This window comes from Orcinus orca, chromosome 5 (assembly GCF_937001465.1).
Source record: "Orcinus orca chromosome 5, mOrcOrc1.1, whole genome shotgun sequence".
Lineage (NCBI taxonomy): Eukaryota > Metazoa > Chordata > Mammalia > Artiodactyla > Delphinidae > Orcinus > Orcinus orca.
Window position 1 is genome coordinate 80957810 of NC_064563.1, and position 15396 is coordinate 80973205.

Consider the following 15396-nt stretch of genomic DNA (forward strand, 5'->3'; position numbering starts at 1 on the left):
GGACAGTCCTAGTTTAAGGCGTTCTGCATGGCCGATTGATCATACACATCTTATCTCCACTCCTTCACAAAATTCACTAAAAGGACAGTGAGAAATTTTAAAAGGTACAGATCTGCAATGACAGAGAGAACAAAAGAGATGTCAGTAGAGAAGAGATTAAATGTATACTGGGAAGGTGGAAAATGGATGGAGCAAATCATAACCAATTTAGTAGAGCAGAACAGTTTACAGAGGGAGATATGCCAGAGAAGCATGACGACTCCCCAGAAGGCCTCAGAAATTGGGGTGTTGGATATTGTGGAATGTGAGGATGAGGTACAAGGCTAAAAGGGGGAAATGGTTGAAATTATCTAAATTGAGAGGTCAGAACCCAAATCTCCTGTCCCATCCCACACAGTAATCCCTTCCTCCATTTCTCCCTCCCCCAATAAAGGGAGATTAAGACCGTTTTTTTCCATTAAAAAAATTTTTTTATTGAAGTGTAGTTGATTTGCAAAGTTGTGCTAATTTCTTCTGTGCAGCAAAGTGACTCAGTTATACATATATATATATATATATATATATATATATATATATACTTTTTCATAGTCCTTTCCATTTTGTTTTGTCACAGGTATTGAATATAGTCCCCTGTGCTATACAGTAGGACCTTGTTGTTTATCCATCCTGTATATAATAATTTGCCTCTGCTAATCCCAAACTCCCATTCCTCCCCTCCCCTCCCCTGCCTTGGCAACCACAACTCTATTCTCTATGTCTGTGAGTCGTTCTGTATTGTAGATATGTTCATTTGTGCCGTATTTTAGATTCCACATATAAGTGATATCATATGGTATTTGTCTTTCTCTTTCTGACTTACTTTGTTCATTATGCTAATCTCTAGGTTCATCCATGTTGCTGCAAATGGCATTATTTCATTCTTTTTGATGGCTGAGTAACGTTCCATTGTCTATATATGCCACATCTTCTTTATTCATTCATCTGTTGATGGACATTTAGGTTGTTTCCATGTCTTGGCTATTGTAAATAGTGCTGCTGTGAACATAGGGGTGTATGTATCTTCTTGAATTATACTTTTGTCTGGGTATACACCCAGGAGTGGAATTGCTGGATCATGTGGCAACTCTAGTTTTAGTTTTTTTGAGGAACCTCCATACTTTTTCCATAGCTGCTGCACCAGTTTACATTCCCACCAACAGTGTAAGAGTGTTCCCTGTTCTCCACACCCTCTCCAGCGTTTGTTATTTATAAACTTTTTAATGATGGACATTCTGACAGGTGTGAGCTTGTTGTAGTTTTGATTTGCATTTCTCTAATAATTAGCAATACTGAGCATCTTTTGATGTGCCTATTGGCCATCTGTATGTCTTCTTTGGAGAAATGTCTATTTAGGTCTTCTGCCCATTTTTCGATTGGGTTGTTTGGATTTTTTTGTTGTTGAGTTGCATGAGCTGTTTGTATATTTTGGAAATTAAGCCCTCGTTGGTCGCATCATTTGCAAATATTTTCTCCCAGTCCGTAGGTTGTCTTTTCATTTTGTTTGTGGTTTCCTTTGCTGTGCAAAAACTTGTAAGTTTGAGTAGGTCCCATTTGTTTATTTTTGTTTTTACTTCTATTGCCTTTGGAGACTGACCTAAGAAAACATTGGTACAGTTTATGTCAGAGAATGTTTGCCTATGCTCTCTTCTAGGAGTTTTATGGTGTCATATCTTATGTTTAAGTCTTTAAGCTGTTTTGAGTTTATTTTTGTGCATGGTGTAAGGGTGTCTTCTAACTTCATTGATTTGCATGCAGCTGTCCAACTTCCCCAGCATGACTTGCTGAAGAGACTTTTTTCCCATTTTATATTCTTGCCTCCTTTGTCAAAGATTAATTGACCCTACGGTGTGGGGTTTTTTCTTGGCTCTCTATTCTGTTCCACTTATCCATCTGTCTGTTTTTGTGCCAATGCCACGTTGTTTTGATTACTGTAGCTTTGTAGTATTGTCTGAAGTCTGGGAGGGTTATGCCTCCTGCTTTAAGACCCTTTCTTTAAAGACCCAACTGGTGAGCCTCCAAATTTGGAGATTCCAGGAAAGGTGAAATCGCACTGATGGGGTACGGCGCTAGAACAATATTTCTTTTTCTCTCTTTGTGCAATTTATTTATTGAAGAAAACTGGTCATTTGTCCTATAGTGTTTCCCACAATCCTGACTTTGCTGATTGTAATCCAAGTGGTACAATTTAATGTATTCCTCTGTTCCCTGTATCATCTGTGAATTGATTGTTAGATTTAAAGACTTTATTTAGTTTAGATTCTGGCAAGATTACTTCAGAGGTGTTATTGTGTACTTTTTTAGGTGGTACATAGTATCCGATTTTCTCTGTTTTTTTTTTAATGTTAGCAGCCATTGATGATTGTTTCCCAGATCCATTAATTCTTTAGGTATTACAGTATATTAGCCGGACTACTTCTACAAGGAGAAACTTCTCCTCATCTCCTATTTGATTACCCAATGATACAGTCATATAGAAAAGGCAGGATAAATATTTGATACTCTGTCTTTATTCACCAGTTTTCAAATAATGAACTGGCTTGGAAGTATCTGTCAATGATGATCAGTTAATTTAATTTTATTATTATTACAGACTCATGGCTTTAAACATTGTGGGTGTTGCAACCTATTACATTTATCTCTCATGACTATCCCATCTTTCGCCAGTAGGGGGCCTCTTCAAATTGGCTCCTGGCCCTGTGACACTATGACCCTAGTGGTCTTTGCTTCCTTACTATTTGGTGTGAGGAGATATCTAGGCTCACCTTGTACATTTCCTGCCCCAGACCTAGAATTAGTCGTTACTCCAAGAAATCTTGGCTCCTTTCAGTGGGAAATGGTTAATGATTTATTTTAAAATATCAATAGCCAAAAATCACCAGACATTTGAGGAAAGCCTCTACAGTGAAAGGGAAAGATCAAAACAAACAAGCAAACAGAATGAAGGAAGCTGTAAGAAACAGGGACAATGCAAGACATACAAGAAAACACTTTGTAAATTAATTTTAAAAACTAATTAGAATCTTCTGAGATATAAGAATACATTTTGTTTATAAAACATTAAATTAAAAATGAAAATTTAAAAAGTGATTGGGGAAATAAAAATTGAATGGAAGGATTAGAAGATAAAGTTGAAGAAATATCTCTCAGAAATTAGAACGACAAAAAAAAGAAATGAAAAACAGAGAAAAAATGAGAAATAACAGAAAACTAGAGGATCAATGCACAAGGGCCAACAGTGGATTGGATTAATAAGAGTTACAAAAAAGAGAACAGAGAAAAAAATGAGGAAGAAATTATGGATGAAATAACATAAGAAAATTTGCCAAAATAGAGGATGAGTCTTCACATTGAAAGGGCTGACTGAGTTCCCAAAAGAGACCCTGCACTAAGGCACATCACTGTGAATTTCAGGATACTGTTATCAAAGGTGATTCTAAAAGCTTTTAGCTTTTTTTTCTAAAGAGAAAAAGGAAAAGAAAACGATCACTACAAAAGATTGGGAATAAGAATTACACCAGACTTCTCAGTAGCAACACTGGAATCTAGAAGACAATGGAGGAATAAATGCCTTTACAATTCTGAGTGAAAATTATTTTCAACTTAGAATTCTATACCAAAATGATCAATCAAGTATGAAGATAGAATGAATCAGACATGCAAGAATTTTAAAAAATTGATCTACCATGTTCCTTTTCATAGGAAGATACTGGAGATGTGTTCTACCAAAATAAGCAAGTAATTCAAGAAAGGGGAAACACAGGATTCAGCAAACAGGAGAGGAGTGGAGGTAAGTCCCAGGTTAACAGCCAAACAGGAGACCTCAAGAGCAACCAGGTCACACTGGGGCAGGAGGCTGGAGGCTGGCAGGAGGAAGAGAATGGGAATTAATAGGTTATCTGAACCATTTGTGTGTACAGTTAGCAGATGATATTGAGAGGGACTGTTGGGCATTAGGGAAAAATCAGTGATAGGTATGTTGTAAAACAAGCCAATGAAGAAAATCAAGACAATTTTTCAGTCCAGGAAAAACAAAAAGTTGGTCAAGAAAGGATACCTCATCAGAACAGGTATATTTCATTGATTCTCAGAGGCATATGTTTTCACATTTTACTGAGTCTGAAGTCAGGCCATGTCTTTCTGTCAAAGGCATCTTACAGTCACCATTGGCCAGACCATAGTCCTGATGGAGTTGTCTCTACCTGTGAAGGTGTGAACTTGGTCATTATTCCTGGTGTTCTCACCCAGCAACAGCCATTGATATCTCAGCCCACAAACCATTTTAGAATCATATGAGGAGGAACTAGGAGTCCTGGTTGGTCAAAAAACCTTCTGTGGACACCTGCTGGTAAGATCAAGAAGGTGCCAGCATCCAACCTGCAGAATGGGGGCCATGACTTGGAAGAAAATTCTGGAAACCAGAGAGGAATACTCTTGAAGAATTGCTGCATCACTGGCTTCCTGGGTGGTTCAAAAAACGATAGTCTAAAACAAGCAAACAAACAAAACAACAGGAAATGAGCACTGATGACAATAGAAAAGTGATTCAGAAGAGATGAACTCTGAATTCAGAGAAGGTTTAAGAATATTTAATTAATTTTGCTTACATTTTTCTTTCTTGTGTGCACAAGATTAATATCTGATTAAATATATATCTAAATAAGAGCACTTCCAATAAACTTACTTTAAAAATATAAGTAATAAAGGAGTTCGGCAGTATGTTTTCTTTCTTCATGGTTCCTATTACGATAGATGGTGTCTTACATTCAGTGAACTCTGGGGTTCTAGTTGGTAGCAGTGAACAATTTTCACACATTCACAATAAAGTAAATACCGGTGTTGATTTTAAAGTATTAAATAATTATATTAAAATATTAAATAATTAATATTACATAATTATAATGGGAGGACAGGGAGAGGGGAAATGTATGTGTGCTTTGGGGTGGGGAGAAATGGGGATGGGTAAGTGGAAAAAAATCTTCACCTCCGTAACAGGAAGTCAGAAGATGAAGTCTGAGATTGACACATATATATATTTTTATTTTGCGGTACGCGGGCCTCTCACTGTTGTGGCCTCTCCCGTTGCGGAGCACAGGCTCCGGACGCGCAGGCTCAGCGGCCATGGCCCAGCCGCTCCGCGGCATGTGGGATCTTCCCGGACCGGGGCACGAACCCATGTCCCCTGCATCGGCAGGCGGACTCTCAACCACTGCACCACCAGGGAAGCCCATGACACATATTTTTGAGAAATTGGATTTTTAAAAAAACACATACAGAAAAATAGCTAAAGGAGTCTAAAGTATTTTCCTTGGGAAATGGGGTTGGGGTGTGGGAAGAGTCGGTTGCTGGGGGCTTCTTAAATTACTTTTTCATACTATTTAACTTTTTCAACTCTGCGCATCATTATTTTGATAAAAATATTTTTTAAAATAAAAATAAATAAAATGACTCAAGCCTGTTCTGTGCCGTTGTCATTATAAATATACATATTCTTTTCAGGCCATATGTTCTAACTTTTGGTTTGAGAAATCTACTCACTGTGAGAGGCTGCAGGATGTAACAGAGAGAGCTTAGCTCTAGTGTCAGCTGTCTGCGTTTGCATCTTGGGTTTGTTGCTTACTAGCTTTGTGACCTTGGGAAAATTGCTCAACTTCTCTGAGCTTCATTTTCCTCACCTGTAAAATGAAGAGAGAGGTGTGTCAAGTGCCTGTCCTGGTGCTCAGCTCCATGTGACTTTGTCTACACCTTTTGATTGTACACAGCTGTCCCCCATGAGCCCCAACCCTCACAATGGGTTTCCCACCCCCTTAGAAATAAGGCTGACCCCTTTAAAGTGCCCCGGTGCTCAGGGACCCCAAGGCCCCTTTGTCCACACAGTCCCCCTGCAGCCACCCACTGTCCAGAGCTTTAGGCCTGGACATCGGCAGTATATGTGGGTCATTGCCCTTTTCTGCCCCCAGAGGCCCTGAGTTTGCTTGTTCATATCCCTCTTTCTTCTCACATCAGGCTCAGTCTTGGAGCTGATGTGGTGTTGAGTATGACAATGGCTCCATTGTCCCTGGCCAGAAGCCCATGGCTCTGTGGCCAGATGCCAGGGGTCATTTGCCCTTCTCCAAGGTCTGGGAGCAGAGACCTGAGCTCCAGGCCTGGCATGGCAGGATGAGCCCAGCCTGGTCATCGATCTGATGGAGGCATGACCAAACTCACCACCCAGCTCCCAAATCCAGGGTCTGCAGAAGTCAGCCCTCCCACTGCCCCACCAGGCAGGCGCCCTGGGGCTGTGGGTGAGCTGCAGCCTGGACTGCAGAGAGCAGCCCAGCCGCTCCGGCTCCCAGCACCTCTTCCCCTCCCACATCCTGGGTCCTGGAGCTCGGCAGGCAGTGACTGCACGCCTAGAAGGAGCTTTGTTAGAAATTAAAAGCAGGTGGGTTGTTTTTCTTTCTTTTTCTTTTTTTTTTTGTTTGCCCATTTGGATAGAGGAGCTGCTTGCTCAGGGCTCCCTCTCCCAGGACAGGTGGGCAGTTCATGTTTATACATGTGCCCCAGAAGTATATGATGAGCTACACTCCAGGGCTGACACTGCCTGGACATGAAGGGTAGCACTTCTCCCTCCAGCTGCTCTTCGGTGACTGGGAGGGCTCTCAGAGAGTATAGCAGAGCAGATGAAGGGGAACAGCGTTTCCTGGTGGGGACAGCCCTCTCCTAAAGCCCTGGGCACTGGAGAACATGCAATGTCCTTTGAGTCCCTGGGTGGAAGCTGTGTCCCCAAAACACGACCCCACGATAGAGCATGAGTGATACTACAGGGAAACAAGGAAGCAGCCTGTACAGAGGTGGGGCGAGGGTAGCAAGTAAGAAAGGGGAAGTCCTAGGTCCTTGAGACAGTGGGATGAAGAGGAAAAAAACACGTAGCCTTTGAACCAGGGATGTGGGTTCCAATCTCTGCTCTACCACATACCAGCGGCAAGTCACGCAGAACTTTGCAGCGTTGTAGTGGGCAGGTGAAATCGATCTCCTGTATCTAAGATTGGCCGATCTAGCCTTTCCTCCCTCCCTGCCTCCCATTCATTCGAGGGACATCTGGCACATACTGGAGGCACAATTCCGATCTCCCACTCAGGGCCTGGGGTGGGAATGAAGGTCCTTGGCCACTCAAAGTTCCTTGGCTAACCTGGGGAAGGAAGGGGTGGGGAGGTCCCAGGCCAGAGCCGCGTGGGGACGATGTGGGCTAAGGCGGTTTTTACTCCAGGCTTCCCCGACCCGAGCAGGTGTAGAGGGTTTTGGGCTGAGGGGTTGTCTAGGGGTAAGGAGTCTGGCAGCCCTGCCGGGTCCACGTGGATGTTGTGAGAGGAACCTTACCCTGCAGGCCGTGGCTGGCCCTTTCCCACCTCTCTGTCCTCTCCAGCCACGGCTGCTGCCTGCTCTGGCTGTGAGGGGCACAGCCGTGTGATGTCTGTGTGCTCCTCCCACAGGCCACAGAGTGGGCCTCCAACGAGGACACGCGCCGCTCCTGCCAAAGCAAAGGGAAGACCGAGGTACGTGGCCTTGGCAGCCAGGGGCCTGGCTTAGAGCCGGTGGGAGGCTTGCGGTTGTAGGGATGGAGGGGCACCGTGTGGGCACGAGGCCACCTGCATGAGAGGCCCAGCCTGGAGGAGCCAGGGGCTCCTGGTGCAGGCGAGGATGCAGGCTGAGCATCTGAGTGGGTGGTGAGGCAGGGAGCCGGCCTGGGAAGGAGGTGGGGGGAGGGGAGACATCCACAGGTGCAACCTCAGCTTCAGAGTGCGGTGGATCTGGAGCAGAGTGCTTTTGAATATTTGCGGTGCAGTGGCGTGACGGAAAGACACCCAGCTCTGCAGCTGGAGAGCTCGTCCCTCTATTACTTCCCCTTTGTTGCTTCAGGAGGAGTGTCAGAACTACGTGCGAGTCCTGATTGTCACTGGCCGGAAAGTGTTCATGTGTGGGACAAATGCCTTTTCGCCAGTGTGCTCCAGCAGACAGGTGAGGGCTGTGCAGCGTCCGGCAGACAGAGGGGGACACCAAGAGGTTCCCTCACTCAGGCACACAGCCTGGGAATGGGGCTGTCAGTTCAACACAAAAACCAAAACGAAAAGGATGCCCAGTTAGATTTGAATTTCAGTAAAAAACAAACAGTATGTTAGTATCAGTATGTCCCAGGCAAGATTGGGGGCATCCTTACACTAAAAAATTATTCGTTGTTCATCAAAATTCAACCTCACCTTAGAGGTGAGGCAATTATGGCAATTGCCCTGACTCTTGGCACACCTTCCCCTCCATGATGGCTGCTCCCTCAGAGGGACTGTGGGGTGGGCAGTGAGGAGGAGGGGGAGGGAAGTAGAGGCCTAGAGAGACCAGGGACCCAGGAGGAAACAAAACTCTGGGGGGGAAAGAACAGGCAGCCCCAGGGTCTCGGGGAAAAGCGCCCCATCTCCCCATTATCCCCAGGTGGGGAACCTCAGCCGGACCGTGGAGAAGATCAACGGTGTGGCCCGCTGCCCCTACGACCCGCGCCACAACTCCACAGCCGTCATCTCCTCCCAGGGGGAGCTCTACGCAGCCACGGTCATCGACTTCTCAGGTCGGGACCCCGCCATCTACCGCAGCCTGGGCAGCAGGCCACCGCTTCGTACCGCCCAGTATAACTCCAAGTGGCTCAATGGTAAGGAGATCCAGCCCCGGGGGGCTCCCCTGGTCCTAAGCCAGCCAGCCCACCCTGACCCCCATCAGTTTCCTTCCTGCCCAACCAGAGTGGGGCAGATGGTCGCCCAAGAACCACAGCATGTTGGAGAGGGACTGTGGATGAAATCACAGATGTCCTGAGGACCCAGAGCAGATAGAGGGCAGGCTACGAAGGGAGAGAAAGAGTTAGGAATTGATGAGGAGGAAAGGTTATGGGAAAGAAGAGATCGGAGGCGGGTGATTTGAGTTTCTTGCCCCTTGGAGTTGAATCCCTGCTTCTCCACTAACGAGCTGTGTGGCCTTGAGCAAGTACTTGACCTCTCTGTGCCACAATGGTCTCATCTGTAATATGGGGACGATCATAGTATATACCTCATAGCTTGTTAAGAGGACCAAACGGGTTAATCCATATAAAGTACTTATAACAGTGTCTGGTACACAGTGAGCGCTCAGTCATCCATGTTAACTATTATTATAACTGCACTTTGCGTTGGAGGTGGGAACAGGGTTAGAGCCCCCAGGTTACCAAGCTGGTGGGGGGTTGTCAGGATGCCCATCGGAGGAAATGGAAGTAGTCGAGTACTCCCAACTCTGCCCCTTCCTCCCTCCTGGCCTGACCCACCCCTTGCTCCTCTTCTGCCCCCAGAGCCAAACTTTGTAGCAGCCTATGATATCGGGCTGTTCGCGTACTTCTTGCTGCGGGAGAACGCGGTGGAGCATGACTGTGGACGCACCGTGTACTCTCGGGTGGCCCGCGTGTGCAAGAATGACATGGGGGGCCGGTTCCTGCTGGAGGACACTTGGACCACGTTCATGAAGGCCCGGCTCAACTGCTCCCGCCCGGGTGAGGTCCCCTTCTACTACAACGAGCTGCAGAGTGCCTTCCACCTGCCGGAGCAGGACCTCATCTACGGGGTCTTCACCACTAATGTGTGAGTCCCTGCCCTCCCCCCACCCCGGATGTCAGGAATGCACTCTGAACTGCTTCGAAGCCTGATGGCTTTGGGCAGGTCCCTCTCTGAGCCCTTGTTTCTCTTTCTGTAAAATGGGGATTGCTGTGCCTTCTGCACTGGGTCCTCTGAGGATTTTGTGACTCGCTGCCTCCTGAGAGGTGAGCCCTTGTTCTGGGTTGCTGTGACGGGCAGGCCTAGGCCAGATATGAAGAAAGTAAAAGGAGCTGGACTGTGGCTCCGGGAAGGAAGAACTTGCTGGTGATGAAAGTGAAATAGGCTGCCTTCAGTGAGGGGATGGCAGCCTCAGGTGGGTCCAGCAGCTTCCCGTCGGGGAGGCTCAGAGGGGACTCTTCACCCTTCCAACCTCAGGACTCCATGATCCTGCTAAATCGATCAGAGTCTTCTGGCAATCCCGACTGCCCTGGAAAACCCAGGCTGGGAATTAGAACCCCTTTTGTTTCCTAAGTGTGAGGAAGGGTAACCCTCATGGAGATCATGAGACCCTCCTTCCACAGCCTCTTCTGTTTAAAGGCTGACCCATTCAGGTGATTTTTTTATAGAGAATGCTGAATGGGCGGCAGAGACCAAGAAGCACATTTGTTGTACAGGATGCTGTGCTGGGTTCTTTGTAAGGACAGAGAAACATATGAAGCATAGAGTGGAGTTTGCTTACCTAGGGCCCCAGATAGCAGGCACTGGATGAGGGCCAGGTTAGCTACAGGAAGGATAGTCTAAGGGGATGGACAGGGAGGAGAGTAAAGCCGGGAAGCTGGAGCAGAGAAGCCATCCAAGCCAGGGGACAGACATGCAGCACAGCCCACACAGGCCATGAGCTGACAGCGGGGACTTAGTGACCAGCCCGCTGTCAGCAGCAGAAGGTGGGCAGCTGTGAGCAAAGGGCAGGAGTCACTGCAGACGCATCAAGGGAAAATAGCATTAGTGTAGACTGCAAATTGTTTATATATTGTGCACCTTCACCATGCCCCAGGTTCTTGTCATGGTGGAGGTCAGGGGGATGGGGGACACACCAGTGGGCAAGAGCAGCCCTGACTCTGCCCATAAGGACCTTATATTCTCGAGAAGGGCCAGTTTTAACTGTAATAAATCCTACAGAGGGAAAGGGCAGTGTGCAGAGAAGCTGTGATCAGTGTGGAGGGTCGATGATCAGGGAAGGCTTCCTGTAGAAAGTGACATCTACAGGATGACTGGGAATCATCCTGTAGCTAGGGGAGAGGAGCGTTGCAGCCCGAGGGAACAACATGTGCAAAGCTTGGGGTGGGAAAAAATGTTGGAGGAACTGAGAGGAGACCCGTGTGGCAGGAACCTGGCAGGTGAAGACGGGAGAGTCAGCCGAGGGGTGGGCATGGGAGGATTATGCCTGGAAGGGCCTTGTAGACTGCTTTAAGGGTTTTGATCTTTATCCTAAGAGTAAGGAGATGTTATTGGAGGGTTTGAAGGAGGACAGGGACTAGCTCAGATGTGCATTTTGTAACACTCACTCCGGCTGCTGTGTGGATAATGGATCGGAGGAGACTGGATGGGCTGCAGGGACAGTGCAGCATCCTGGAGGAGACAGTGGGGACTGCGACCAGGCAGAGGGGAGCGAAATGCACACATTTGGGAGAGGGACTGAGTGCAGAGAACAGCCCTGGAAACACTTGGTGCAGTGGTATCCTCTCTCCGAACTGCCCACATCAGACTCATAGAAACGTCTGAATCCATGACTGAAAGGGATCTGAGAGGTCATCTGGCTGCGGGTGGTGGGCTGCAGCATAGATTACTGGTTTGGCAACGAAGTTGTTGTTGCGTTTTCTTTTTTTTTTTTGCGGTACGCGGGCCTCTCACTGTTGTGGCCCCTCCCGTTGCGGAGCACAGGTTCCAGACGCGCAGGCTCAGCGGCCATGGCTCACGGGCCCAGCCACTCCGTGGCATGTGGGATCCTCCCGGACTGGGGCACAAGCCCGTGTCCCCTGCATCGGCAGGTGGACTCTCAACCACTGCGCCACCAGAGAAGCCCTCTTTTTTTTAAATAAAATAAATAAAGCAGAATCGATCGGAATAAAAATATCAGAGTATAATGTATTTAGTAAGGGTACACATTGCTTCATGAAAATTCATTGCAAATATGTATGTGTGTGTCCTACTGAGCTGTAATATAGAATATATTTCTTACAGTGGGCCAGGGACTAAAATGTTTGAAAACCATTGACTTTATTTGACCCTCCCACTGAATAAACGAAGGGGATGAGGAGGTAGCACAGAAGGATCTACCGGTGCTTCTCATCAGTGGGTCTTTCTTTACCGGAGGCTTTCCATGGTGTGAAAACCATGTTTCCTCCTTCTGTGATACCCCTGTGGTGCGGAAGGAACCAGAGTCATCATAGGTGCCTAGTAAGCCTTGGAGCTGTGCCATGCTGTGATTTGACAGCTGGCCATGGGATTTAAGGGGAAGGTGCCAAGGCCTCCAGGGAAGGCAGCATGCCTCCATCTCTTGCCTTTCAGAAACAGCATTGCCGCATCTGCTGTCTGCGCCTTCAACCTCAGTGCCATCTCTCAGGCTTTCAATGGCCCGTTTCGCTACCAGGAGAACCCCAGGGCTGCCTGGCTCCCCATCACCAACCCCATCCCCAATTTCCAGGTACAGCTTCTCCTCCCATTTCCCTCTCCTCACATACCACCCTCCCCCAGACTACCAACTGCAAGCTGATTCCCAACTACTTAGTGCAACCACCAAATGTGTCCCTGCTGATCTATGCCCATCTGTGGGATCTGCGATGGTTCCCTAAGAGGGTGGTAACCTCAAGACTGTGGAGCAAGAAAGGGAGAGTGGGTGGGATGCAGAACAAGGGAGCCTGCTCTGAGCCATCTCTAAATATGACCCCTCACCTCCAGAGAGGCAGGGAGGGGGGACATCGGCTCTACTCAGTGTAGGGAACCAGGAGAGCAATCACAAGCTATCTGGCCAGAATTCAAGGATTTTTAGCTGGAGTTTGCTTGCAGTCTACCCAGTATGGGTACTAATGCCTGGAGGATCTCTGAGTGCCAGGATTGGTCAGAGCCCAGCCATGGGTGGTGTGAGCATCCCCAGTGTGGAGAAGGGGAAGTAGCCATGGGACAGAGAAAACTGCAGATGGTTGATTTGCATATCCATCCAACTTCCTGACCAGGAGGCAGAATGGAGCAGGGTAAGACCTCAGGCTTTTCAGTAGTACAATCCTGACCCAGATCTAGCCCTCTCTGTGTCACCTTGGGCAAGTCACTCAACCTCCTTGAGCCTCTTTACCCTTGTCTGGCACACGGGGATAATACCATCGACCTCATAGATACGTTGGAGGGTTGATATGCACCTGAGGTGGTCTGTAGAATGTAGTAGGTGCTCAATAAATGGTAGTTGCCTTCCAGCTTTGGTTTAGAAGGCATAAGAACCTTGAGCTGATAGGGACATGGGAGAAGGAAGGCAGGGCTTGGCCCAACATGGGGGAGGGGCACCTACAGCGACAGCATGAAATAACAGGACACTTGTTATCCACACTCATATGATCCGTTTCTAGATAATCCAGCCCCCCTTTCATCTTCCTTGTCCTCTTCTCCATCCCTGGTAGGTCCCTCATCCTGTCTTCCCTGCCTCATTTTCCCTTAGTTCCCAAAGATGAGACATCTTCCTGGAAGAGGGTGCAGGGCACTTAGCGGGGGATTTTGGGGGGCGGGGAGAAGGGATTGGAGAATCAGAGTCTGGGTTACGAGGAAGGAGGGATACAGGACCGCGGCAGCCCGGCGGCTGGCCATGCGTGACCCGGTTCCCTGCCGCAGTGCGGCACCCTGCCCGAGGTGGGCCCCAACGAGAACCTGACGGAGCGAAGCCTGCAGGACGCACAGCGCCTGTTCCTGATGAGCGAGGCCGTGCAGCCGGTGACACCCGAGCCCTGTGTCACCCAGGACAGCGTGCGCTTCTCACACCTCGTGGTGGACCTTGTGCAGGCCAAGGATACGCTCTACCACGTGCTCTACATCGGCACGGGTGAGGCCGCCCCGCCCGGCCGGCGCTCGGGGTGGGAGGAGGTTGAGCGGCAGGGTCTGGGCCGCGAGGTTCCGGGGCCTTTAAGGCCACCCCGATCTGGCCCCTCCAGAGTCCGGCACCATCCTGAAGGCGCTGTCCACGACGAGCCGCAGCCTCCGCGGCTGCTACCTGGAGGAGCTGCACGTGCTTCCCCCCGGGCGCCGGGAGCCGCTGCGCAGCCTGCGCATCCTGCACAGCTCCCGCGCACTCTTCGTGGGCTTGAGTGACGGCGTGCTGCGGGTGCCGCTGGAGAGATGTGCCGCCTACCGCAGCCAGGGGTAAGCGGGCGCCGCGGGAAGGCGGCCGGGCGGCCGGGCGGCCGGGCGGGTGCGCCTCCAGACGCAGATGCCTGCCGATCGCACTGGGAGCTGGCGCTTAAGAGGTGGAGCTTTGGAGTCAGGTCGTCCTGGGATGGCATTCCTGGCGCAATCTCCAGTTGTGTGCCTTTGGACAAGTCATTTAACCTCTCTGAACCTTGGTTTCCTCCTCATAAAATCTCTGCAGGGTTTTTGTGAAGGATAAGTGGGATAATCTGCCGAAACCACTTATCACTCACCTGGGGAATATATGTGTTGAGCAAACGGTGGTGGCTGTCGTTATCCCTGTTGTCAAGCCCACAGTTAGGGCCTGGTGGCCATCTCTAGACCACGTGATTTACTCTCAGTCCCTTCAGTTCAGAGAGTGGTCTTTATCTTTGAAATCACAGCACTTGCTATGCAGATGTGGGCAGATAGGAGATGATACTTTGAGTCAGCCCCAAGTTTGCTTCTGTAACTTCCCCACTTAGAAGAGGCAGAAAGGCCTGGCATGGGTGGGTTGGAGGTGAGGAAACATGTGGAGATGGGACGTTGTCTTCCCAACAGCTTCTGCAATCAGTTCTCCATACCTTAGCTTCAGGTGGATTCACAAATTTGGCAATAATGACATTGATGTTTAAGGGGGAAACAAAAGCCTGTTCCAAAGCCAAATGCACATGTATCTCAGACTCCTAAGCATGTGAGGCTACCCTGAGCTGCACCCGTTCATTTTGGAGATAATTCAAAAATGGCCTTTAGCTGGCATAGCCACAGCCATGTGGGCTTCTGTGGCCTTTGCAACACAGGGACCTCCTGGCTGTGCCCATCTGTCCTCAAGATTTGGGAGACAAATGGCATCCAGGCTGCCAAGGGTTGTTTTCCAGCCCCGGCGGAGTGTGCTGGGATCTGAGCAGAGGCCTGGAGGGCCAGGGAGGAGGCTAGAAGGTCATGGTGTGACAGCGGGGAGTGGGGGGGAGGCGAGCACAGTGGGCAGATACCCAAGCTTCCCTCAGCCCCAGCACAGGGCTCCATCAGCAGAGCACCGAACATTTGCGAAGCCCTCCCACGCTCAGAGCACTTCACGGGGCTGTCGGTGTGAGAAGAGGGAGGCAGATGAAATAGGTCTGGAACACTCTCACTCCCCTCAGGGCTCTAGATGTCTGGCTGGGGAGAGAGACCTTGGCCTGAATCTGACATGTGGGGAGAGAATGGGGTAAAATGGGAGGGACTTGCGTGGTGGAATTGGATGTACCTGGGACCCCATCTCAGCTTTGTCATCTGCCAGCTATATGATATTGAGCAAGTTACTTACTTAACCTTTTGAGCTGTGGCTTTCTCCTGGGGAAAATAGGGGGAA

General features: G+C 48.8%; 1 protein-coding gene across 1 annotated transcript in view; it reads left to right on the forward strand.

Annotated features, from left to right (window-relative positions):
* Positions 1-15396, forward strand: part of SEMA5B (semaphorin 5B) — a 118465-nt gene that overhangs the window by 91612 nt on the left and 11457 nt on the right. Inside the window, exons 5-11 of the mRNA XM_033403372.2 lie at positions 7509-7571; positions 7936-8034; positions 8500-8713; positions 9380-9665; positions 12189-12324; positions 13497-13704; positions 13814-14021. Coding sequence (XP_033259263.1) covers positions 7509-7571; positions 7936-8034; positions 8500-8713; positions 9380-9665; positions 12189-12324; positions 13497-13704; positions 13814-14021 — 1214 coding nt within the window. The remainder of the gene's footprint in view (positions 1-7508; positions 7572-7935; positions 8035-8499; positions 8714-9379; positions 9666-12188; positions 12325-13496; positions 13705-13813; positions 14022-15396) is intronic.